The following is a 27,425-nucleotide window of genomic DNA, read 5'->3' as shown; positions in this document are numbered from 1 at the left end:
GAGTTGCCCTAAGGGAGGTCACTGTTTTATGGTTGAGACAGACGCACATGGAAGACATTGGGCTGCCATTTGAAATGACCTCTAACAGGCGTTCACAGAGGATGTAGGATCACAGTGGAGAGACAGGCAACCTCCCTGGCAGTCAGGGAAGGTGTCACAGAGGAGGGCAATTTTAGTGGGGCTTTGGCAGATGAGTAGGAGTTCATCAAAGAGAAAAAAGAGTAAGGTGTATATATATATGGGCTGAAAGGGGAAGGGCTCGTGGGTAATTCTTGCCTTGTTTACACAAGAGGCAGAGGATCTGGAGTCCCTGGCCACACTACGGCAAGTGGAAACATTCAAATTGGGCACTGGGGACTGACTAAGTCCCCACCCCACCCCCTCCTCCGTTTGTTCACTATCTTTGTAAGTAAAGTATCTCCCTTCTTCCTCTCCCAAGCCTGGACAGTGGACTCGGCAAACCAAGTACACAGTCCTGTGAGGAGGTTCTGCCGTTGAAGCCAGCATCGGGGAGGATAAGAACGTGGGCCTGAGAAAGCCCTAGAGATGGCCACCCCCTCCCCCGACCCCGCACTCCGTCCCCAGTTTGTGCAGAAGGGCAAGAATGTCTTCAGTCAGTCTGCAAAGTCGAGCGCATAGTCAAGCACCTACTATGTGCCAGGCACTATTTTAGGCCCTGGGGACCCTGAGCAACAGAAAAATTTTCCCTCCTCCCTGGAGCTGACCTTCAGATGAAATGCCTTCTCCTGTCTCCCTGGAGGTGGGACCTCAGGCCCAAGCTGATCAAAGCCCTACCCCCACCTGCCAGCTGCAGGAAAATCTATCTCAGCTGCCAGCCTCCAGAAAGCCTCTCCTGTGGGACCCAGTGAAGGGGGCTGAAGATCCTTGCGGCGCCTCCCCTGGGAGCTGGCAGGGGGCCCAGAGGTTCCCAGGGCTCCAAGAGTTTCCAGGGCTGGGTCGCGGCCCCCGTCCACCCCGTGGACTAGGGGCCCCTTGAGGGGGTTGCTGCCTGGGGATCCTCAGACCCTGGGAGGACCCGCTGTCTCAAACACGACTCAGGTCCTGTCTTCCCCTGCCCATCCCCAGGTGAAGAGCGTGAACCTGTCCGAGGGGGAGCTGCTTTCCATCCGAGGGGTGGATGGCCCCTCCCTGACCGTCCTGGCCAACCACACGCTCCTGGTCGAGGGCCAGGTGATCCGCAGCCCCACCAACACCATCTCCGTGTACTTCCGCACTTTCCAGGACGACGGCCTCGGGACCTTCCAGCTGCACTACCAGGGTAAGGCTGGGCCGGGGCTGTTGAGATGTCCCTTTGGCCTCCATTCCCCTCCAGCACCAAGGACTGCCAGCCTCTTTGTGCTGGTTTGGTAACACTGTGGACCCCTTCTTAGATTCGCGATTCCTTTTGTAATTAATTAATGTGGCTATATCTCGTCTTAGCTGCGGCACGCAGGATCTTCACTGCGACGTGCCGGCTCTTTCATTGTGTCACATAGACTCTCTAGTTGCTGCATGCGGGTTTGGTTGTCCCGAGACACAGGGGGTCTTGGTTCCCTGACCAGGGATCAGACCCAGCTCCCCTGCATTGCAGGGTGGATTCTTAACCACCGGACCACCAGGGAAGTCCCTTAGATTCGTGTTTTTGAGAGCATAAAATAAAATATATACAATTCAAAAGGAAGCCGTTCATATTGGATAGCAGTTGTCAAAACATTGTTCTGATCTATGATATCATAATCTATGTGCTTCTTTATTAACACATTAAATCATATTTCCCAGTGGCTCTGATAATTATTGTAATTTCAAAGGAGCATAAGAAATATGTCAAGATACTCATTTTGATGTGAACATGTCTGATTCCCTTGGTGACGAAGCCACGGTACTGTGACTGTGTAACAGTTTGTCGTCTACCTTTGCAGTTAACCCTGAACCTGTTCAGTGAAGAATAAGCAAGCCCCCTTTTCCCATTCAAGTTCATGGCCCCTGAATCTGACACCAACCCCATGAAGGCCCACGGGCTTCTGGGAGGGAGCCTTTGCCGCCAGGGTCCCTTGCTTTTTTTTCCCCTTCTTCTCCACTTTCTTTTGTATTTGTCTGCTTCTGGTCTTCTTTTGTTTTTTATTTACCTTTTCCCTCTCTTCTCTTCCCTCTTTTCTTTCTTTTCATTTCTTTGGTTGCACCACAAAGCATATGGGTTCTTAGTTCCCCAAACAGGGCTTGAACCCACGGCCTCCCGCATTGGAAGTGCGGAGTCTTAACCACTGGACTATCCGGAAAGTCCCAGCTTCCCTCATTTCTTTTCTTGCTCCTCTCCCTTGCTTCATTCCCACCCCCCTCTTCTCTCTTCCTTCTCTCTATCCTTCAATGTCATCCCATTTTCCCCCACCTCCTGGGACGCTTCCTTCCTGGGAGCTCTCCCTGGGTACTTGCCAAGTATCTGCCAGGGAAGGGGGCGCCCTTCGCCACACCTCGGGAAATCAGCAGCCATCCACGTTTACATCACATTGACCAAATGTCTGGAAAAATACTTCATTTAAAAATTTCCCCTTGGATGTTTCTGAAACAGATGGATGACTGTATACAGGAGTATCCGTTCCCTCGCACCTTCTCAGTATGCAGACGAGCGTCTGTTGTCTTTGTTAATTAAAAAATGGGCAAAAAAATGGCTCATTGAGCCATGAACTTGAATTCAGTCCTCCTCATGAGTACTGGGAATGCAGAAATCCTCAACTGCAGGAGAGGTCAAACCACAGTCCAGGGATGGACTCTGCATTCTCTTATGAAAATAAAACTTGAGGAGCTCAATGTGGCCATGTGCACCCTTCTGCCACTCGATGCATCCAGCAAGCTTTGTGCACTGCACATTGGCCGAAGGAGGCTCTCCTTTGGCATTTCCCATTTAATCCTTACCGCCACCCGTGCGATAGGGACAGTCCTAGAGGAGAAGAGTGAAGTTCAGGGCACTGTGTCACTTCCCCAAAGTCACCTGGTTTTTAAGTGATGGAGTAAGAGAACGTAAATTCACATCAGTCTCTTCCACAGCCCAAGCCCTGACCTCCCGGGACTTAGTTCCAGCTCTCACATCCTTGGCATTTCCTAAAGAACTGCTTCTCCTAACCCTGGTCCAAGAGCCTGCATTTTTAACAAACACCTAAGCTGCCCGTGCGGTGGGACTAACCTACCTGGGTGATCCCGTCCCTCCTGTGCTCAAGGAGAAAGTAGTTCTGTCTCCACATGGAGAGAGGCTCCGGGGAGGGGTGGGGCCCCCTCCACCCCAAACCTGCTGTCTCCGGTTAGGCAGGGTGGGGGGTGGGGGTGAGCTTGGAGCCTAGAGAAAAGTGCTCATCCGGCAGTCTCAGCAGCACGTGATTAACTCGAGTCACAAAAATACACTCCTTTAGCACTCGGGAGTCCCCGGGGGCCTCATCTTTTCTCCTCAGCATAAACCAGCTCCCGGGATGTGGGTCACGTTCTCCGTCTCTGGCTCTGAGAGACGACTGTCTGCCCCGGCATCTCTCCCCAGCCTTCATGCTGAGCTGCAGCTTCCCCCGCCGGCCTGATTTCGGGACGTCACGGTGATGGACCTGCACTCGGGCGGGGAGGCCCACTTCCACTGCCACCTGGGCTATGAGCTCCAGGGCGCCCAGACGCTGACGTGCATCAATGCCTCCAAGCCCCACTGGAGCAGCCGGGAGCCCATCTGCTCAGGTACACGCCAGCCTCAGCCGGACCCACCATGGATGGTCTCCCAAGAGAGGAGAGACCAGCCCCCGGGGGTTAAAGGGAGAGTGTTAGTCGCTCAGTCATGTCCGACTCTCTGTGACCCCACGGGCTGTAGTCTGCCAGGCTTTTCTGTCCATGGAATTCTCCAGGCAAGCATACTGGAGTGGGTTGCCATGCCCTCCTCCAGGGGATCTTCCCAACCTGGGTCTCACGCATTGCAGGCAAATGCTTTACTGTCTGAGCCACAAGGGAAGCCCGTGGTGTTAAGACTGACCTTAGGAAAGAGACTGCTCCAAAAATGTGGTGGCAGCCAGTTTTGTTACATGATAAAAACACACGTGACATAAAAGTGACCGTTAGTGACATTTAGGACGTTTGCAGTGCTGTGCAGCTGTCACCACTTCTTTCATCACCCCCTAAAGGACACTCAGGACCCATTGGCCGTCACTCCCTGTTTCCCCCTGTGCCCAGCCCCTGCTTTCTGTCTCTACAGATTCACCTACTCTGGACACTTCGTATGCCTGGGATCATACGTTATGTGATATTTTGAATCCAGCTTCTTTCACTCAGCGTGGTGTTCTCAAGGTTCATCCAGATAGTAGCATGTATCAGGACTTCATTCCTTTTGATGGCTGAATAATATTCCATTATATAGACCACATTTTATCTGTTCCCTTATTGGGGGACATTCAAGTTGTTTTGGACTTCAGAGGTGTTATGGATAGTGCTGCTATGAACATGTGTGTAAAGGTTTTGGTGTGGACATACGTTGTCATTTCTCTTGGCTTATGTACCCGTAAGCGGAGTTGCTGGGTCACATGGTAATTCCACATTTCCGTTGTGAAGGAACCGTCAAAGTATTTCCCACTGGCTGCACCGTGTTCCTTTCCCTCCAGCCATGTATGAAGGTACCAGTTTCTGCACATCCTCACCAGCACTTATTTTCCATGTCTTCTTTTTATTGTGGCAGCCATCCTAGTGAGTGTGAAGGTATCCTAGTGTGATTCTGATTTGCATTTTCCCAGTGGCTGATGACATTGATCATCTTTTCTTATGCTTGTTGGCCATTTGTGTATCTTCTGGGAGAAAAGTCTATTCAAGTCTTTTGCCCATTTTTAAAATGTAGTTGTCTTTTTCTTGAGTTGTAAGAATTCTTTATGTATTCTGGTTACTAGTCTCTTATTAGATATATGATTTGCAAATATTTTCTCCCACTCTGTGGGTGGTCTTTTCACTTCTCAATAGTGTGCTTTTTGTTGTTCAGTCACTAAGTCTTGTCCAACTCTTTGTGACCCCACGGACTGCAGTACACCAGACTTTCCTGTCCTTCTCTATCTTCCAGAGTTTGCTGAAACTCTTGTCCATTGAGTCGGTGATACCGTCCAACCATCTCATCCTTTGTCGCCCCCTTAGTGTCCTTAATTTTGACAAAGTCTAATTTATGGGCTTTTTTTTCTGGTTGTTGTTGCTTGAGCTTTTGATGTGACAGCTGCCATATTATGAGCCCAGTCCATACACCAGGGCTGTGGTAAATCCTCACAGCAGTCCTACACGATGTGAACCATTATCCCCATTTCACAGATGAGGAAACTGAGGCTCGTGGAGGTGAAGTTTCTTCCTCAGTCACCAGATAGAAATTGAACTGGATCTAGAGTCCTTCTCTCTTGAGCTGTTTCCCTTACACATTCACTATTTAAAGTGCAGACTGCTGAGATTATTAGAAATTCATAATCCTGGGCCCCATACAGAACCAAGCGAATCAAAAATCTGCATTTAGCATGCTCTTTGTGTGGTTCATGGGCTGCACATCATAGATTGAGAAGCACACTATACTGCACTCTCTCTGCACCAGTGGCCGCAACCTTGACCATCCTCAGTTATCGAGAGAGTAATACCCTGTTAGATTCTCAAAAGTCCTGACCGTGGCCAGGAGAGTACAGGCTGCTCACATTAACCTACTATGTGCCAGGCCATGAGCCACGTACAAACAGGATACTGGGAATAAGAAAAACGTCGTTCCTGCCCTCCAGGCATTTGTGGGCCCTGGAATTCAAGATGCAAATGAGAGCTGATGGTAAATTCCGAGATTTAATGATTGCAGTATTGTTCTCTCAAGGCTGTTCAGAATTTTGTGTGTGTGTGTGTGTGTGTGTGTTTAAACAAAGAAAAGAAAAATCCAAACCATTGGGCAGTTGGTCTCCATGCCTCCCTCGAGTTAATTTTTATCTATGTATGAAATCAGAGAGGAATTAAGCCTCAATTTGTGCTAAGAAAGATGGATGGGGAGCCACGGCTGGCAAATTGAAGCCAAACAGAGTCATCAGTCGGCTTAATAAGGCAAGGAAGGGGAGCACAGAGGCAGCAAATGAGCAGCCGCTCAGAGAGGACAGATGGCTGGAGCCCCCCACCAGGGACAGCTCGTCCATCTCCTCGGCCCCTGAGCTGTAGGGCAATAAGACTGCCTGCATTCTGAGCACCTACTCTGTGCCAGGGATGGCGCCAAGCCCTCTCCACGCAGTGTTTCATTTCTCACCTCAGCCCATAAGGAGGGTGGAATTATTATTACCGCTTTACTAGAGGTTCAGAGAGCTTCAGGGACTTGTCCTAGATCCACAGCAGGTAAGTGACACGAGGCAGATTTGAACCTCCACTTTGGGACATGAGGCAGAGTGGAGAGATGGGTGACCGGGTACTCTGTCCGTGGTCCTGAAAAAAAGTGCCAGTCTTCCTAGCAACATCTTTGCTGTAGGTCACAGCAGAGTCCAGAGCAGGCAAGGGAGCTATCGGCCTTTCTCATCTCTGCAATTCTTTATTAGTCATGACGTCATTCAACAAACATTTAATGAGAGCCAAATATCTTCTAAGAATAAAACTACCTCCCAACGTTTGCAGAACTCTTCTCAGTTCACACATCATTTTTTCATGTATGTTAGATTTTTATGATAAAAGTGATATATGACTCTGGTAAAAAAAAAAAAAAATATTTCCAAGAAATACGAAACTGCTGAAGAGTCTGACAAATCACTTTTATACCCCTGATCTCAATTGATCTTTGCATATAGCTCATTGAAATAGGTATGGCGGACCATTTTCTAACTTTTTTTCCCCCACTTAAAATATAGTGAGTATTTTCCTATATTCTGAAGTACTCTTTGGTAACAAGGTTTTAAAAAACGATATGAATGGCATGCACTTAACCAAGCGTCTGTAAGTGGACATTCGTGTTGTTTCTCAGTGTTTTGCTCTTAAAAGCAATCAAACAGTGAACATCATACATTTTTGTGAAACTCTGTAAGTCTTTTTTTGACATAAGTCCACAGAACCTTAATTACCAGGTCAAAGTGTTTAAAAGCATTTTCCATATTTTTCATCAGATTTCCCTCTTGAAAGGTCATAGCAATTTGCATTCTAACCAGACCTGAATGAGAGCGACCATTTCTCATCACTGAGGATGGCGCCTCCCGTTTATTGCTGCTCTTTATCTGGACCAGTTAGGTGGACGGAGATAGAATGTAGTTTAGATTTGCTTTTCTTTTATTGTTAGTGAGGCGGAATTTTTTGAGTGCTTAACTAAGTACTAAAAGCAGACTTCTTCTTTGGAGAACTGCCTATTTATGTCCTTCTTCATTACCATTTTTGTAGCTGAGAACCAGGGTGCAGCCAGTGCGTTAACTCACAGTCATTCGTTCCCCACCGTGGAGCGCACGTGGCAGGGGTTCCAGTCGTGGGACTGCACCTCCTGTCAAACAGGATGAACCTGTCTCAGGAGGAGGGGACTTGCCCACGGTTTTCCTCTTCCTAAGGGGTTGGGGTCAGAGAAGGATAAAACACCCATTTATCCTCCCCTCCACCTCTCTCTGCAATCCTCTCGTTGCCCACCCACCCCTACCGTCTGGCTCCAGCCCCTTGTGGAGGGGCGGTGCACAACGCCACCATCGGCCGCGTCCTGTCCCCAAGTCACTCTGCAAATGCCAGTGGGAGCCAGTTCTGCGTGTGGACGATCGAGGCTCCGGAGGGCCAGAAGCTGCACCTGCACTTTGAGAGGCTGGCGCTGCACGAGAGGGACAGGTAAGCCCCCGAGGGCCCTAGCAGCCTCATACCTTCCCAGACTCTTAGGATGTGGCTGGGGATTGGGAGTCTTGAAATGGCTAAATTGTTGGCTCATGGAGGTCAAGAAAGGAAGAGCTGGGGAGGGAGGCAAGGATATTAGAAACCGTCAGTTTTGATCTCCTCCTTTTACACGTAAGGAAACCAGGGCATACAGAGGGGAAGAGGCTTGCCCCAGTCACACAGGGTAGGGGGAAGGCAGGAAGGGAGTCCCCCCTACCTTGCACTGCCTCGTCCCTTCTCCTGCACATGCCTTTTTGCAGTGGAGCAAGGAGAGAGAGTTTCCTGAGCACCTGCTCTGTGCCCAAATCATGTGTTAGCCTTGATGGAGAATGGGAGAGAAGAACATTGGTTCCGGGTGTGACAGGAAATTGAGATTCAAAAACCAGATGTATGCACACGAAGGAACTTTCGATAACAAGACAGCATTTAGCTAAGAGCACATATGTTGATGCTAAGTAATAAACACAGAAGCCGGAATCCAAAAACTTTGATAAGCTGAGACCTTATTCCAGAATATTGTGGAACATTCTAGAAAATTAGGATCTTGGCTGCTTAGAATTGCTCTGTTGGAGTGGGTTCCCTTGGAAACAGACAGGATGACAATGGTGTGAGATAAAGTGGTTTATTTAGCAGCTGATCCTAGAAAGCACCAAGAAAATGAGAAGAGAAGGAAAGGGAGTGATACAGTGTGTGTTAATAGTCAGGTGTCTTATCTACAGGGGTGCCCCAGGAAGCTGTATTTAGCATGGCTCAGAGAGTTCCTGTCAGAGGGCAAGGGAGCTGGGGTGTTTATCTACCCACTCATCCACTGTTAGAGGAGGGGTGCTCCTGGACACACACTGGCTCCCCAGCATTGCTCTCACCCCTTGAGCTGGCTGAACTGGCTGATTCTCAGAGACTCTGGAAACCGGCCAAAGCTGGGTGAGCAAAGAGTGCTGAGGGGTACGGGTAGGGCATCCACAGAATGCCAGCACCTTCGAGTCCTGGAGCCCGTCCGACTTTCAACTTAAAATTACAGTGTCCTGGCTTCTTTGAAGCTTCAGACCTAAACCATTAACCTCTGGGAAAGGATTCTGAGAAAATACAAGACAACTGAATAATTTACCCAACTCTGGAGTCCACTTCCCTCCAAACCGTCCAGCTTTATCCTGAACAACTCCATATCAATAAATCACTGCCTTAAAGTACAAGGTGTGGAATGGGGGCTTCAGAGCGTGGATTCTCTGTAGCATCAGAATGACCTCAGGAACCTTTAAGAAAAACAGATGCCCAGGCTCTTCCCCCTGGAGACTCATTGAGAAGCAAGACCCGGGAGCCCTCAGTGATGAATGCTTTTTAACGTTCAGACCTCCGGTTTGGCTCTTCTGAACGGTGCTGAGAATAAACCAAGTGTGCGTGTGGACCAGACAGTGACAAGCAGAGAGAAAGAAAAATTAACCAAAATGAGTATTTTCTGAAAGTTTATGAAATCCTGATAGATGAGCCGACAGACACATACATGGACACTGTAGTTTCACCGGGTGGAGCCCTGCAAAGGTTTATGGAAGGGAGGTGTTGACAACCACCAGGGAGAGCCGGTGCTCAGGTGTCTCTGGGGAAAGAAGTCTGGAGTCGTTCATCAAGGTCAAAGGTCAGGGTGCGCATGTGTGCACACACACACACACACACACACACACGAGTGAAGATACTCGCTGTGCTAAGAAGAAAGGGGAGCTTTCTCTGTCTATGGACTTTATGAGGAAAAAACAGCTTAAATACCACAGTTGCAAGAGCTTAGAGCTAGAGAAGGCTCCATGTAAGATATGGGACCTTGGTCTAAACCTTAGAGATGCAGTCAGGGAACCCAAAATACAGTGAGTGGATGGAGTAGCTAGCCCAAGCTGGGAGAATAGGAGTGGAGATGGACGAAGATGAGGAGGTAAATGTGGGCCATCTTCTGAAGGGCTTTGGCTGCCAGATGCTTCTGTAAGCTGTAGAGAGTCATGGAAGGATTTTGAGTAGAGGAGTGAAATGAAATTTTAAAGATGATTTCCAGCCCCCCAATATGAATTCTTTCTAAACTCCAGTCCCATAATATGCAGCATAGAAAGTGGGTTCTCTGGTCAAATATGTTTAGGAGACACTATACCCAGGCTCTATCTTGGTATCAAGGCATGTTCACTGGCAAAGACACTGCCAAGTCCTGCAGGGGAAAACAATGTTTAATTTTCATTTAAATTTTCCAAGCCCATTTGACCATAGACTATACATAGATTTGAGATAAACTCTCCCTATTTCAGACATTCTAGAGAACATAGCTAGAAAACTGCTATCTTGGGAAGAGTCATTGACTGTAGAGATTTTGAGATCCTGAGGATTTGCCCTTGTTGCCAAAGGCTTCAATGCTCCTAAAGAAGAGTCCTGGGCATGACCCCAAAGACACAATAAAGTCAAGAGGGATTAGAAGGTTGTGAAGAGGCCCTTGGCCTCCACCCCAGCCCCCTCCTTATCTGAATCACAGTGGACACAAGGCAGAATAAACAGACTGAGATTCCAACATTTCTACATTTTGATGACATTAGAAATTCATATGATAAACCCTTTTAATGGGTCATGGTAAAAAAAAAAACTTGAAAAATTAAAAATGCCTGTTTATGATTCCATCCATAAAAGTAAGTGATCCAATTTGTGTACTGGTTCCTTCCACATCTTTGCATAACTTCTTTAAAACTGCCACGGCTAGCAAAGAGTCAAGTGCCAAAGGGTTTTAATAACACTAAGAATGAATACCAACATGTCTGATACCTTTCAGTTTTCAGGGTGCTTCATCTTTTCAAAGCCCCCTGTAAGATAGATAGGAAAGACTTTGTGATCCCTCCTTTCAGGATTGTGGAAAGTGAGGCCCGAGATGGGTTGAGACTTGTGTAACCTCAGTGGATGGGAATTGGGGACTGGAAATTGGGACTCCTCTAACTGCACGCACAGTGTCCTCAGGAGGCAAGAGTCAGTGGCAGACCCTATAGCGGTCCAGCACTTGGTCGTCTGACCTGCACACCTGCTCTGTCCTGCACACTATACCTCGGCCTCTAATCCCCACACTCTTGTACCCATTTTACAGATGAAGAATCTGAGGCTCGGTGGGGTAAAATGTTCTTGTCCAAAATCCCACAGCTCAGAATTTAAAGTTGGGACTGTGATTACATGTGTGTGTGTGTGTGTGTGTGTGTGTGTATCAGTGTTTCAAGAATGTTATTAGCCCAATCATCGCAACTTCTTAGTTAGTAATAAATACTGCTACTGCTAAGTCACTTGAGTCATGTCCGACTGTTTGCGACCCCATGGACCCCCTGCTCGGCTCCTCTGTCCATGAGATTCTCCAGGCAAGAATACTGGAATAGGTTCCCATTTCCTCCTCCAGGGGATCTTTCCATCCCAGGGATTGAACCCAAATCTCTCTCATCTCCTGTATTGCAGGCAGATTCTTTACTGCTGAGCCACTGGGGAAGCCCATATTAGTAATAAATAATTGGTGTCTATTAATTCAGTTGGTCATTACATCATACCCAGCACCTTCCTTCAAGTTCAGAATCCATCCATGAGTCTAGGATAAGCATTGTACAGAAAGGGAGACAAATTTGGTGAGATGATGCAGAGTATCCTGGTGAGTATGGGGTGAAATCGGGGTGTGAGTCAGGGAATGCGGTCCCAGAGTGGGTGCTCACAGCACACACCTCCTGCTGCTGTATGTCAGTGGCCCCTGAAGACCTCTCATTGACCCCCATCTCCTTCCGCACTGCCAGGATGATGGTCTACAGCGGGTTGACCAACAAGTCCACTCTTCTCTACGACTCCTTCCAAACCGAGAATGTCCCCTTTGAGGGCCTGCTGAGCGATGGCCACACCATCCGCATAGAATTCACGTCCAACCAGCCGCCGGCGGCCTCAGCCTTCAACATCCGGTTCGAGGGTGAGGGTCCTGGGGGGCCGCCCCCTCTGCTGGGTTGTCGCTGTGGGAAGCATGGCAGGGCTGGGTCTTGGGAGGTAGAAATGTGACCTGCTAAGACTGAAGAGGAGGCCATGGCTAGACTGACCCTTGGACTTCCAAAGGCTGCCTCTTTGGGGTTGGGGAGGCAACGGTCCTTGTTCCCATTTCAGATATGAAAATAAAGAGGTAGAGAGGCCAGGTGAATGGCCAAGGGCCCTCAGCAGGTCAGCAGGAGCTGGAGTGGGGGGTCTGGTACCCGTTTTCCATGGGACTTCGCTGAGCAGCAGGAGGGGCACCTGCTTTTGTGGCACAGCCCCGCGAGCCTCCCTTGACTCATGTGAGCACAGCCCCGCGAGCCTCCCCTGACTCTCGTGAGCACAGCCCCGCGAGCCTCCCCTGACTCGCGTGAGCACAGCCCCGCGAGCCTCCCCTGGCTCGCGTGAGCACAGCCCCGCGAGCCTCCCCTGACTCGACGTAAGCACAGCCCTGTGAGCCTCCCCTGGCTCGCGTGAGCAGCTGCCCTCTTTTGTTTTCTGGCCCCAGCCTTTGAGAAAGGCCACTGCTACGAGCCCTACATTCAGAACGGGAACTTCACCACGTCCGACCCGACCTATAACATCGGGACCATAGTGGAGTTTACCTGTGACCCTGGCCACTCTCTGGAGCAGGGCCCGGCCATCATTGAGTGCATCAACATGCGAGACCCGTACTGGAATGACACAGAGCCCCTGTGCAGAGGTGAGTGGGTCACAGCCCTCCCTCCAGGGTGTCCCAGGGCCCTCTACTCCTTCAGATGAAGAGATCCAGCTTGTGTACTGATTTTAGGATCAGAACCGTTTCCAGGGCTCACTCTCCTTTGGGTCAGGTTTGCTGCTGATCCTTGAGAAAATCACAAAATGGATAAAATTGAAAAGGGGCCCCTTCCTCCAGACACAAGGCCCCATCGTGCATAGCTTGGTGAGAAGATCTCTGCATGGATTTCAGTTCCTACATACACTATGCAGACTTGTGCAGTGCACAACTCACCCAACAGCACATGGCAACCCTGAGTCTAATTAATGATAATGATGATAATAATAGTTGTTAAGAGGAGTGCAAAAAAAAAAAAAAAAAAACTGTTGCAGGCACTCTGTCCATTATATGATTTCATCCTCACCACAATCCTGTCTTGTTCAGTTGCTAAGTCATGTCTGACTCTTTGCGACTCCATGGACTGTTTGTTACCCACCGGACTCCTCCATCCATGGGATTTCCCAGGCAAGAATACTGGAGTGGGTTGCTCTTTCCTCTTGCAGAGGATCTTCCCAACTCAAGGACTGAACTCTCCTGCATTGGCAGGAGGATTCTTTACTGCTGAGCCACTAGAGAAGCCCACCACCTGAGGTGCATATTATTATTGATCCCATGTACAGACGAAGAAATAGCAGCTGTGATGTGACATGCCTCAGAACACACTGAGGGTAATTGGCAGAAGCAGGCATGGAACTCTGGTCTCTCTCTTCTCCGAAAGCTGTGCTCTCTGCCCCTTTGGACAGTGTCGGCTCTCTGGAACCCTCAGCTATGTGGGTGCCCAGTGCCCTGCCCTCCCTGCTTCTCCATATTTAAGACCGCTGAGCCGCTCTGAGCCTGAACTCACGTGGGGAATGTGGAATAATGAACAGAGCCCTGGCTCCTGGCAGCCGCCGCCCAGATGGTGGTTGGCGTGAAGTCATAGCCTTGCCGTGGTGAGGGATTGATCCCTGTATTAAATGTGCTGGTTTAACAGAGCGGAATTTATTGGTGCTTTGGCCTCTGCCACATTGAGAACTTTCCAAAGAGGCAAACGCAGAGTGAGATTTAAAGGGCCAGGTGCGGCCACACATCTCCACTTCCAGTTCAGAGCCAGGACCCTCCACAGTAACATTAACTAAGAATTACTGAATGCTTACCTTGTGCCTGGCATTGTGCTGTGTCTGACATCCATGAGCTCAGTTAAGCCTCAGAATTATCCAGTGAGGTCCACACTGGTGTTTCTTCCTGCTGTCCAGAGGGAGACAGCTGAGGCTCCAAGAACTTACATGCCTTGTCAACAGATCCTTTGGTGGCTGAGACAAGACTCGAACTCAGGTCCACATGAGTCAGATGCACCATCTCTTGATCAGTACACCCCCTGCTCAAGGGGGAGGCTGTTGAAGAGTTCCTTGAAACCTTGGGCTCTGTCCTTGGTCCTGAAAGAGCAACTGCCATCCCTTAGTATCTGCAAGGGACTGGTTCCAGAACCATCGCTACCCCCCAACCCAATACAAAAATTTATGGATGCTCAAGTCCCTTATATAAAAAGGCACATCCTCTCATATACTTTAAATCATTTCTAGATTACTTATAATACAAAGTAAATACTACGTAGACGATTGCAAACACAATGTAAATGATACAGGAATGTCCTAAATGCAATGTAAATGCTATGTGAACAGTTGCTGGTGAGTGGCAAATTCAAGGTTTGGTTTCTGAAGCTTTCTGGAATTTTCTCAAAGACTTTTGCTTCTCAATTGGTTGAACCCCAGGGTCGCAGAACCCCCAGTACAATGTCCTTAGACCGCCTTTGCCAGCCTTCCACTGGAGGAGACAGGTGGCCGGTCTGAATTTAATCCTTCCACACTATGGACTGTCTGGTTTCATAGCCCACACTCCTAGCTGTTATACCATATCTGTTTCCTTATGCATCATGTCTGTCTGTCTGTGTCTTTTACAGCCATGTGTGGTGGGCAGCTCTCTGCCGTGGCCGGGGTGGTGCTGTCACCAAACTGGCGGAGCCCTACGTGGAAGGTGAAGACTGTGTCTGGAAGATCCATGTGGGCGAGGAGAAGCGGATCTTCTTAGACATCCAGTTGTGAGTGTTTCTGATGGGTGGACCCCCAGGTCTAGCCAGTTGAGGAAGAAATTGCTCCTGCTTGATTGTTTCGACCACTATTAATTAAGCACCTCCTGTGTGTCAGGGGCTGTGCAAAGAACCGGGTCCCTATGGTGGGGGAGCAACATTGTACACACCCAGAAAGAGCTCCTGTCCTCAGGAAATTCAGTCTGCTCAGGAAGCATGCACTAAATGAGGAGATGCTTCAATGTAACTTTGTTAAAGCACCTTGGTAAGGAAAGGTGCCTGATGCTATGCAATTCTATAACGGGGATCTGATGTCAAGAGGAAGGTCAGAGAAGCCTTTCCTGGAGCATCTGAGAAGGCTCAGAATGTAAAGATGAATTGGAGTGAACATATTCAAAAGGAACAGAATCCCCTGAAGGCCCTGTGCCAAGAGCAAGGACAGCATTTTCAGAGGACCGAATGGCCAGTGTGGTCAGGAGGAGGAAGGAAGTCTAACACACACAGTAGTTTGTTTTCCTGTCTGTCTCACTCAACTAGACCAGAAGGTCCTTGCAGTCAGGACCTGGTCTGATTTATCCCTCTTCCGGCATCTTACACAGAGCCTGACACAGCAGACGCTCAGACAGTGATTGCCAAATGAAAGAGACGTGTTATAATGAATGGACTTTCCCTGGCTGTGTGTCTATTTTCCAATACTCAGTGAGGATACCTATTAGATGCTCCATCCAGAACTTTCCCTCTCTCAGTCCACAGGGATCAGGAGAAGGGTACAGAGACAGACAGTGGTGGCTAGAAAAGCAGAAGAAAGGGCTTGCCAGCAGGCTCGGACACGTGGTTGGGTGCCAAGTTCAGGAGGGCCTCTCTGGATGCAGACAGGACCTCTGGGGGTCAGCTCTCCCCACAAGCTTGAATAGAACCCACTTGACTAGGAAGCAGAACTCCAGGGCTACCTGGCTTTGCAGAGGAGCCTGGCAAGAGGAAGATGATTTGCAAGACTATGAGTGACTGTCTTTGGAGCAGTCCCTTGGAGGCAGAGGGAGTGTCCTCAGAGGCTGCCCTGAGTCATAGATTTATACAGTTGTCTCTTGTGGCTTTGGGGTCGGGCCAACCTGAGTCAGAATTTCTCCTCCACCTACAGCTGTGACTCTGGACTTCTCTCTGGGCTTTGGCTTTTCTCATCTATAATGAGATTCCTGGAACATGGTGTTTTGTGGCTATTGGAGGCAGGTGTTAAGTCTCCCTTGCCCACTGCCTCCCTCCCTCCTCAATGATAAGTCACCCCCTTTCTCCCATTCTTAGCTCTCTGACTTCTAGAGCCTGGAATAAAGTGTTCGTTCATTCAAGACATGTTTTCTGAGTATCTGCTATGAGCCAAGCACTGAAAAGGCTCTGATAGTTGCCAACTCAGCCATAGAGCTTATATTGGAAGAGTGGGTTGACTGGTCTCTATAAACTCTGAAAAAAAAATGCTGTGCACCTACTGTGTGGGAACACGAGGCTAGGCACTGGAGATACAGTTGTGAGAAAGGTGGAACAGTCTCCGCCCTCACTGTCTAGTGAATGAGGACATGAAACTATGTGCAGTGTGATAAGAGCAATGATGGGGAGAGCAGGCATCTGTGTGAAATCATGGAGGGCTTCCAGGAGGCAGTGACTTCTGGGATGGGATGAAAGAAGATTCACAAGTGATGAAGAGAAATGAAGAGGGTCCAGACAGTGAGTACAGCATGTGCAAAGTCTGGAAATGAAAGAGAAAGTGGCCCACTTAGTGGCTAAACGGGAGTTTAATGTGGCTGGAGTGTGGAGGTTGGGTAGGGGTTACATGTATTGTTTCATATGCTTTTCCATTATGGTTTATCGCAGGATATTGAATATAGTTCCCTGTGCTATGCAATAAGACCTTGCTGTTTATCCATCCTACATAACAGTTTGCATCTGCTGATCCCGAACTCCCAACCCTTCCTCCCCCACCCCATTCGCCCTCAGGAGCCAGAAGTCTGTTCTCTGCGCTCCTGCGTTTGTTTCGTGGATAAGCTCATTTGTGTCATTTTTAGATCCCACGTATAAGTGATATCATACGATATTTGTGTCATATTTTAGATCCCACGTATAAGTGATATCATACGGTATTTGCCTTTGACTTACTCCACTTAATGTGATCGTCTCTCGGTCTGCTTGTGTCACTACAAGTGGCGTTACGTCATTCTTTTTATGGCTGAGCGGTATTCCCGTGTGTATATGTACCACCTCTTCTTTATCCGTTCACCTGTTGACAGACATCTACGTTGCTTCCATGTCTCGGCTACTGTGAATACTGCTGCAGTGAACATTGGGGTGCATTTATCTCTTCAAATTATATCGATAGTTTTGTCAAGCTATATGCCCGAAGTAAGATTGCTGGATCGTATGGCAGCTCTATTTTCATTCCATGAGCAACCTCCATACTGTTCACCGTAGGGGCTCACCAGTTTACACTGCCACCAACAGTGTAGGAGCACTCCCTTTTCTCCACACCCTCTCCAGCATTTGTTATTTGTGGACATTTTAACGAAGCCATTCTGACCAGTGTGAGGTAAGACCTCATGGTAGTTTTGATTTGCGTTTCTCTGCAATATATTTGAATATTCTCTGCAATATTATTGAATGTAAATTCAATTTTTAGAAATAATGCCCCCTCTTTATAAGAAGTATCTCCCTACCAGATTCGGACTTGAGGAACTCCAAGTCTAGACGGTGGTTAAGGTCATTTCTCATGCAGGTGGTGAGGAAAGCCGTTTTCATCACTGAGTACTTACTGTCTGTGAGGTTCTTCCCAAGTGTTAATTGATTTGCTCCTCCAAGTAATCCTACGAGGAATATACAGCTCTTATGCTCACCTTACTCCCACCTGCTTTCTCACCTCTTCACTCCAATATCTAAGAGGCATCTCCAATGAAGTCCCCAGACTTAAACCCCCTGATTCTCTTTCTCCAAACCTGTTTTAACTCATCTTTCCATCTCAGAAAGGAGTCGTCTATCCTGCCAGCTGCTCAGACCCAAAAGACATGGGGTTATTCTAGAGCAGGAGGATGCTGGTCAAGGTTCCACAATGGCTTTTCTTGGCTGGTGGGCTGGGGAGCAGCTCCCTGATTTGCAGCATTTGCCAATTTCCTCGGTGTAAATACTTACACTGTGAAACCAATTTCAAGCAATCAACACAACATCAACAGGCTCACCAAATGCCTGGACCCTTAACGATCAGCTCATATGACCCATAAGGAGCCACTGGTTCCAGCACACTGCCTGTGAACTGGAACAGACAGAACACAGGCAAAGATGGAGGGAACAGTGTTCCAGCCAAAAGGAACAGCCTGCGCTAAGGTCCAGAAGCGGGAAGAGTGACTCTCTGATTTTTCATCCATAACATGGAATATGCGCTGAGCGTTTAATGCATCCCAGGCATTCACATCCCTTGTGAACAAACATAGGCGGCAAGTCTGGTTGTTATCTCCACTTTACAGATGAATAAACCCATAGAAGTAGAGGGCTTCCCGGGTGGCTCAGTGGTAAAGAATCCTCCTGCTGATGCAGGAAATGCGGGTTCAGTCCCTGGATCGGGAAGATCTCCTAGAGAAGGCAGTGGCAACCCACTCTAGTATTCTTGCCTGGCAAATCCCATGGACAGAAGAGCCCGGCAGGCTATAGTCCACAGGGTTCACAAAGAGTCAGACATGACTGAGCGACTGAGCACACACACGTGCATAGAAGTAGAACGGTGACTGTGATCACACGGCTGGGATTCAAACTCTGCTTGCCATGTCTCCAGGGTCTGGGGTCTTCGCCAGCCTGTGAGAGGAGCTAGCCTGTGTGTCTGGAGCTCAGAGATATGAGAGGCACGACACCAATGAGGAAGCCGTGGGATCAGGCAGGGCCTTGAAGGCCACATCAGGGAGTCTGGATGTGCCCAAACCCGGCAGCAGGGGAAGGGATTCAGGCAGCTAACAGGATTAAAGCATCGCAGGAGGGAGCTGAGCCCTCGGGGTCACCAGCCCGGGTCTCTCCACGGCAAACCCCAGCACACACTTGGCAGAGCAGTATCTGGGCCTGGCGCCCGCTTCCTCCCACAGAGGGAAAGAAAATAGCATCTCACTAGCGAGGAAGCCACGCAGCCCAGGAGCTGCTGGCTTTAATTTATCTTGCTTGGTTTCCGCTGACAGTTTTAGTAAACCAATTTGGCTTTGATAGTAAAAATAATTCCATCCTCGGGGCCCCTCACGTGGCCTAAGTGTTTGCAATTGTTATTTATCACATTGGGGAAAGGGGAAGGAGTTTGCGCTGCTGGACTAGCTGGGTAGGTGGCCTGTAGTAGGTGCTGGAATGTTTGCTTAGTCATGAGGACCTCAGCCACCTGTGGCCCTCGAGAGGGGACTCTTCTCCCCCTTGTCTTCTGGGCCCAACTCTTGATGCTGTGGGCATTAGGATAGCGGCTCTAATTAGTCATCATTTATGAAAGACCTACTGCGTGCCCGGCCCTGAGCTGCATCATTCATCCCAGAGAGCAGTAACGAATGTGAACATTATTAGGAGGGGACACAAGGAAAGGAGGGGACAAAGCTGAATTATCTGGCGTCCCTACAATCAGAGATCAGTTTTGTCCAGCACGCCTGCCATAGCCCTGGTTTCTGGGCCTTACTGAAGTGCTTCCTGGATTGTTAACTGTCCTTCATCAGTGGACTGTCCTGTGTTTGGGTCTTTAAAAGTGTGTCATCCCATGCCGGTATGAATAGTGATGGCAGGTTGGAGCATCTTCCATGAATCTTTTCTCTTTCTCCCACCCCACCCGCGGTCCCATCCTCAAAACATAATAGATAACCTGGCTGATTTTGAGGCATTTGCCACATAATAAGTGGAAAGATCATTTCACTTTATATGAGGAGGCAAGTTATAGTTAGCAAGCAGTCAGCTTGTTCTGCGTCAGAGAAAGATGTCACGCCGCCAGCAGGGGGCTCAGGGCCAGCACTCACTTCCCCCAGGGAAGGGTTGTTAATGACGGGGGTATCGAAGGCACACCTGCTGGCCCTGCGGTGACCTCTCGGCAGGAATGGTCATTTCACGAATGAGTCTTCAAAAGCCCAGTCCATGCACAGATCCATTCCTGCGTGCAGGAAAGACCAGCATGGGCCATTTACAGGTTCAGCCTGTGGCTCCCTCACCCCCCACTTCTTAGCTTGGGCCCTGACCACATAGTATATCTCGAGAGAATGAGTGCTGCCTGAAAAAAAATAATAGTCTTATTGAATGCCTGTAACTTGGCTTCTCAAGACCCCTCCTCTTCTCTCTGTCCCCCAAGCCTGAACCTCAGCAACAGTGACATCCTGACCATCTACGACGGTGACGAGGTCATGCCCCACATCTTGGGACAGTACCTGGGAAACAGCGGCCCCCAGAAGCTGTACTCGTCCACGCCGGACCTAACCATCCAGTTCCACTCGGACCCCGCCGGCCTCATCTTTGGGAAGGGCCAGGGATTCATCATGAACTACATCGGTAAGTGTTTTAGCCAGTTACTGTCTGTCTTTGTGTTAGATGCAAGCCAAGACCATTCCCTCTAGATGTGTCTTTTGGGGAGTGTGGTGCTATCTGAGTTTTTTTAATATATTGGCACAGGAAATATACATTGTTTTTTCATTTTTTTAAGAGGTGGGCTCTCTAATCGGAAGGACCAGGGTTCGAGTCCTAGCACTGTCATCAATGGCTGTGTGACCTTGGGCAAGTTACTTAACCTCTCTGAGCCTCTTCTTGTCATCTGTAAAATGGAAATAGTGATGCGTCTTCCACGGGGTTGACGCCAGGACTTAGTAGATCATGACTTAACACGTTATTGACCTGGAGATTTTTGCAGGAACTTAACTCCTCCTGTGGCCATAGTGCATCTCCATCAGTAGTCTTACCTGAACAAGATTCCATGTCTTTGGTTCTTCCCACTGGCTTGAAGATTTGCCCATATTCAGCCGATGCAAAGTGTTCTCTTTGTACCTTCTCTGGCCTCCAGAATGCAATCCACTTCCCTGACCACTGGCTGTCTTAAGGAGCTTCATGCGTCTGAAAATAAGTCCCCTGCATTTGTTTGGTTTTGTTTGCTTGTTGGTGTTGTTGTTGAGGCAGGGAATATGACTTCATTTGGGAAGCTGGCAGGCAGAGAAGATGGCAGAATAATGCCTCAAAATAGCCCTCTTGGTCCCCTGCTTTTTATTTCCAGCTGGTGGACACTCCCATCCCTTCCCTGCTCTACATGCATCTCTCAGAAAAGCAGTCACAAGTGTCTGTCTTCTTTGTTACGTGTCTCGGGGGCCTTTTCACCCTTGATTGCAGTGCTGAGTTCTTCAGAGTGTTATGGCTGCCACTTTCCACGCCTTCTTTACCGGCCAATGCCCTGGGCAGAGGCTTTCCAGGCCAGGTGCCCTCCGGAGTCAGCTGCCTTTGGAGGGAGAGTTTCTGGTGACTCAGCTTCAATCCATCTCCTTAGACCTTTCTTCCCCACCTCCCTCCCTCCTGGAAGATGAGGTCATAGGTTTTGCTCATTTGTCTCCTCTGGTACCCGGGTCAGTCTTCCAAAATTGCATTCAGCTTGATGATGGAAATCTGACTCTCCCCAAGGCTGCCCAAGGTTGACCAGAAAGCCCGGCCAGTGTTCAGTTTGGCACTATCTTGAAGAGGAGGTGTTCTTGTTAATTGATGCCGGAAAACTCAGATTCGTGTGACAATTTGAAATTGGCCAGCACTATTATGTGTATTATTTTATTTCATCTTCAAATCCATTGTCTCTGTTTCCAGAGAGTTTGGTTCACAAACTTTCATGCCAGGCCCTGTGCAAGGCATCAGGATACAGGAACAAATAGAATTCTCTCCCTGCCCTTGAGCAAGTTAGTAAAAATGGGAGAGAGAGTCCCATTAGCAGACAATAGCAGGACCATATCCTGATGAGCACAGGATTCCAGCAAGTGCTTCCCCGGGGTGCACAGCCTGGCTCGTATAGGTAACACAAAAAGAGAGAACAGTTCCGGTTTTTCTTATTTCTATTAAAGAAATACATAGCTAATTTCTGTATTTAATTTTTTTAACAGTTTTTTTTTTTTGGCTGTGCTGGGTCTTTGTTGCTGCAAATGGGCTTTGCTCTAGGTGTGGCTACTAGAGAGGCTACTCTCTAACTGCGGGGTACAGGCTTCTTGTTGGGGCCTCTTCTCTCACTGCAGAGCATGGCCTCTAACTGTACCACTTCAGGAGTTGTGGCGCACAGGCCCAGTTGCTCCACGACATGTGGTATCTTCCCAGACCAGGGATCAAACTGGGGTCCCCTGCATTACAAGGTGGATTCTCAACCACTGGACCACCGAGGAAACCTTGTATTTAATTTTGATGTCAATCAATTGTTCATCACTACCTGGCCTGACAGGGAGGCCTGGCGTGCTGCGATTCAAGGGGTCGCAAAGAGTCGGACACGACTGAGCGACTGACCTGAACTGAACCTGGCCTGAAGACCATGTTGATTTCAGAGGAAGCCAGGTCTGAAGTCAGTGGAAAAGGGTGCCATGATTGATTAGTGATGTCTGTCATGGGTACGGGAGAGGTGTTTGCTACACTGGGTCTAGATTTAACCAGATGTAGATGCAACTCCCGTCCAGTAGAGGGGTCAAACGGGAGGGTTGGGGGTTTCTCTTGTCATCTAGAGAATTCTGAAGCTCCTAGACTGATCTCAAGGCCTGACCCCAGCTCTGCAAGGTGGCCAAGGCTTATCTGCCCTGGATGCTGTCAGAACTGTCCATGGGAACTCTGAACCTACATGGTTCTGACTTCCCATAATTCTTCTCTGCACAGACAGAAGCAAAGACACAGTCTCCTCATTGCTTCTTATGTTTTGCTATTGTCTGTGGCCAAGCATATGGGAGGGAAGGGACTTAAAAAGCAGAGATGAGTAAGCAGTGTTTTGCAAAGAGTTATTGGTCACTTGTGTGTTTATTCCTCTAATCCCAGGATAATAAATAAGCTCCACATTGTGGGTTAGCTCCAATCAAATGACTGTGGCTCCCTGGAGTGTTGTGTGGAAAAGGATTGGGAGGTTTCAGCTTGACTCAAAGAAAGAAGTTGCTGTGATTGATTAGTGATGTCTGCTATGAGCATAAGACTGGGAAGTGGTTGCATGTACTCAATACATATTTTGCCAAAAATTGGACCATCGTGCTGATCTTGACCATGAAAATGGAACCATGACTTCAGATCCCTAAATCCTGGCACCTGCCACATGGTAGGCACTCACGTCTTAGTCAAAACAAATCACTGACTCCATACGTCTCATATCAGTGTTATTCTGGCATCCTGCACATTGATTAGTTCCCACCTTGCCTCTAGGGATAGTCAGGGTCATGATTCTTGTCTCCACTCTATGATTGAGGACAGTGAGGCTCAGAGATATTTACTGACGTGACAGGCGCCACACAGCTTCTAAAAAATGAACGATAACAACAAAAAATTAGAAGGGAAGTTATCTGCCTCCTAGGCAAGTTTGGCAAAGTTAACAGAGTTTCATAGGAACAGATCATGCCAGAACCTTCACCTGGCATGTTTGGTGAACACGTAGATTCCTGAAGCAGGGTCTCCAGGGGGGTCTCTTGAATCTGAAACTGAAGAAGAGAAGGTTGTGTGACTGGGCCAAGGTCACCCAGTGAGTGGACAGTGGGGCCACACTTTGAGCCAAGGCTCTGCTGCACGGTGGCAGCGCTGAGCAATGGCAAACGTGATGAGTGCCCTGGAGGAGACTGGAGGTCCTGTGGAAATGTTTAGTCGTGTCGGCTCACTGAAAAGACACACACATATATGGAATCTAGAAGGAAGGTACTGATGAAACTATTCACATGGCAGGAACAGACATGCAGATGTAGAGAACAGACATGTGGACACGTTGAGGCAGGAGAGGGAGGGACGGGTGGAGCAAGTAGCACTGAGTGAAATAGACAGCTAGTGGGAAGCTGCCGTCTAGCACAGGGAGCTCCACTCGTGCTCAGTGACAGCCTAGAGGGGCGGGAGGGGAGCGGGAGGGGAGCGGGAGGGAGGCTCTCGAGGGAAGGGATATATATGTGTGCATATAGCCGATTCACGCTGTTGTACAGCAGAAACTAACATGACATTGTCAAGCAATTGTACTCTAATTAAAGTATAAATATTTAAAAAAAAAAGATGCAAAAAAATAAGTCAGGCAAGCAAATCGTTCTGTCTCAAAACTCTTGGCACAAGGCAGACCGCAGATTCCGTCTTTGCCCCCATTTCTCCTCTTTCATCCGAGTCTGAGCTTTTGCAGCTGTGTCCCAAATCCAGGGCTTGGCTGATTTTTCAAAGGCCTAAAAATAGAGGCTTCTGCTCCCCACCAGGCAATTCTGGAAGCCGTTTCCCGCTCCCCTCCTTCTCGCAGACACCCAGGAGATCTCCTTCCCTCAAATAAAATCATGATGAAATCCCGGGGAAAAACCATTGCTTGTTTCTCAGAATGACTTTCCCGCAGACAGAGGAGGTGCTTTGCTTCCCCCAGAAGCACAGAAGAGCCGCAAATTAATTATATGGTGTAATTAGCTCTTGTCTCAAAATCTGTGCAGTGGGCACTCTGAAGCGAGAGTCGTAGTGGTGGGCTTTGGATTGCTACCTTAGTAACAAAGGTTGGCAGGAGGAAAACAGAGTTATTCTGGAGGAAGACTGTGTGATGATAAGCTGTGTGTAGCATTTTCTGGAGTGTGGTTAATGTTCACTGATGGCAGGCAATGGGATCTGAAGAATGCAACCAATAGTTATTCTATCTTAATAGTTACATGTTTGTCTCAATCTGCAGTACAAAAAATGTATGTGGCTAATCCATCAAGCCCATAGATCTATGGACATTTCTTAGGATGAGGTTGAGGCCATGTGCATGTATGCATGCTTAGTCATGTCCGACTGCTGTGATCCTGTGAACTGTAGCCCACCAGGCTCCTCTGTCCATGGGATTTCCCAGGCAAGAATTTTGGAGTGGGTTGCCATTTCCTTCTCCAGGGCATCTTCCCAACCCCAGGATGGAACCTGTCTCTCCTGCGTTGGCAGACAGATTCCTTACCACTGAGCCTCCTGGGAAGCCCAAGGCTGAGGACAGGAGCAACCTACTGCTATGTGACAGATGACTCCCCATGCCCAAATTAGCCATAAATGTTTACTGCCTCACAGTTGCTGTGAGTCAAGAGTTGAGGAGCTCACACTGAGTGGTCTTGAGTTGGGATCTCTCGTGAGGTTGTGGTCAGGATGTCAGCTGAAGCTGCTGTCATCCGAAGGCTTGACTGGGGCCGGAGGTCGCACATCTACAGTGGGAAAAAGTCATCGTAAAAGCCCCCTCTAGAAGAGTTCCTGCAGGTTAAGAGTTCCTGCAGGTTAAGAGCTCCTGCCAGGTTTCAGAAGTTGTATTGCATATTTCCAGAGGCCTCATCTTCTATTTGCTCTTCCCTCTGACATTCATAAAACAAACCCCCAACAGAGAGGCCACCTTCGCATCTAAGGATGACATTTTTGTTTTAAAGAGGTGTCGAGGAACGACTCCTGCTCTGATTTGCCCGAGATCCAGAACGGCTGGAAAACCACTTCCCACACGGAGCTCGTGAGGGGGGCCCGAATTACCTACCAGTGTGACCCCGGCTATGACATCGTGGGGAGCGACACCCTCACCTGCCAGTGGGACCTCAGCTGGAGCAGCGACCCCCCATTCTGCGAGAAAAGTAAGAGCCGTCTTGGCTTTTTTTCCCTTTAGGTCATCAGACGGTAAATCCCTCCATTACAAATACCATTAGGTGCAGTGTGCAACCTTGCATACGGGTCCTCGGACCCTGGCACAAACATTTCTCGGGAGCGCCAATTCTTAAAAGCGAAATTAAAATCAAGTCTCTTTTGTCCTGGCCTATTCTCCAGCCACAAGCATTGTCTTTCAAATGAGGAAAAAACTAAGTGGGGAAGTGTTCCAGATCGTTCTGTAGTTCTCAGCAAACCGATGGTCGTGTGGCCCTAACGCCGCCTGGTCTGATCTGTCTCGCACAGTCATGTACTGCACTGACCCCGGGGAAGTGGACCACTCGACCCGCTTGATTTCTGACCCCGTGCTGCTGGTGGGCACCACCATCCAGTACACCTGCAACCCAGGCTTCGTGCTGGAGGGGAGCTCGCTCCTGACCTGCTACAGCCGCGAGACCGGCACCCCCATCTGGACCTCTCGCCTGCCCCACTGTGTTTGTAAGTCCTCCGCACTGACTTGAGCCCCCGGGGGACCCTGCCGGGAGGGCTGGCTTCCTTTTCTTACTGGTGGAGGGCTGGGCTGTGAGGAGGCAGCACCCACTGTTGGGAGCATTTATTATGATTACCGTCCTATGACCACAGCTCACAGGATTGAGGGTGCTGCTACTCCAACATTTATGGTAAACATTATCATATGGTTAAGATTTACAGTGAGTTATCAGGCACTGCGCTGAGTCTGCCTGCAATGCAGGAGACCCTGGTTCGATCCCTGGTTCTGGAAGATCCCCTGAGAAAGGAATGGCAGCCCACTCCAGTATTCTTACCTGGAGAATTCCATGGACAGAGGAGCCTGGCGGGCTACAATCCATGGAGTCCCAAAGAGTCGGACACAACTGAGTGACTAACACATACACATACACACACACACACACACACACACACACACTTATAGCCCATGGAGTCCCAAAGAGCCTGACATGACTGAGCAGCTAACACATACATATACACGCACACACACACGCTACAGCCCATGGCATCCCAAAGAGTTGGACACGACTGAGCCACTAACATACACACACACACACACACACACACACTACAACCCATGGAGTCCCAAAGAGACACGACTAACACATACACACACACACACGTGCGTGCACACACACACTGGTTGATTCCTTTACCAGAATTCCCTCTCTTCCTCCTCTAGTAGCTTTGTGAACACAGCAGTACTGTCTCCATCTTCTGAAGAAGATACTGAGGTTCAGAGAGATGAAATCGTTGCCCCAGGTCACACAGCATAGTTAGTTATGCAGGAGGCCAGAGGCAGATCCAGACCGGCCTGACCCTGCGTGCTTAAAATCAAGCATCCACAGGGCAGTAAATAGAGTGGATTTAAACTCTTTGGCCTCCTCTACGGAGCCATCAAAACAAATGTTTGGCTTTAAAAAAAACTCTTTGGGGGTTTCTCTACCATAAAAACCCCAAAAAGGCTCCTAAGGTCACGCTGAGAATGGAAGAGAAACACCGTATTCTCACCAGGCAGAGGAGGTGGAGAGCGGGGGTCTGGAGGTCTCAGCCTCAGGAGCGCGTGGGAGTCGTCTAGAATGTCTGCAAACTCCCTGGACATCCGGACGCTGTAGGTCTGGGCTGCAGCCTGAGTTTCAGAAGCTCCCCAGGGATTCTGCTGTGCTGAGAGGGATGGGACCCACTGCTTAAGGAAAGCCTGAGGCTCCGCAGCGGAGAAGGCAATGGCAGCCCACTCCAGTACTCTTGCCTGGAAAATCCCATGGACGGAGGAGGCTGGTGGGCTGCAGTCCATGGGGTCGCTAAGAGTCGGACACGACTGAGCGACTTCACTTTCACTTTTCACTTTCCCGCATTGGAGAGGGAAATGGCAACCCACTCCAGTGTTCTTGCCTGGAGAATCCCAGGGATGGGGGAGCCTGGTGGGCTGCCGTCTGTGGGGTCGCACAGAGTCGGACACGACTGAAGTGA

General features: G+C 49.0%; 1 protein-coding gene across 1 annotated transcript in view; it reads left to right on the top strand.

Moving 5' to 3' along the window:
- The window catches only part of SEZ6L (seizure related 6 homolog like), a 54,976-nt gene that overhangs the window by 5,823 nt on the left and 21,728 nt on the right, over nt 1-27,425 (top strand). The window contains 11 exon segments of the mRNA XM_070385566.1: nt 1,087-1,279; nt 3,524-3,559; nt 3,562-3,708; nt 7,626-7,791; nt 11,613-11,779; nt 12,341-12,535; nt 14,529-14,582; nt 14,585-14,666; nt 19,984-20,180; nt 25,223-25,417; nt 25,734-25,925. Of these exon segments, the coding sequence (XP_070241667.1) occupies nt 1,087-1,279; nt 3,524-3,559; nt 3,562-3,708; nt 7,626-7,791; nt 11,613-11,779; nt 12,341-12,535; nt 14,529-14,582; nt 14,585-14,666; nt 19,984-20,180; nt 25,223-25,417; nt 25,734-25,925 (1,624 nt within the window).

The sequence above is a fragment of the Bos mutus genome, chromosome 17 (genome assembly GCF_027580195.1).
Source record: "Bos mutus isolate GX-2022 chromosome 17, NWIPB_WYAK_1.1, whole genome shotgun sequence".
NCBI classification, from domain to species: Eukaryota; Metazoa; Chordata; class Mammalia; order Artiodactyla; family Bovidae; genus Bos; species Bos mutus.
This window is presented reverse-complemented; position numbering and strand designations above follow the sequence as displayed.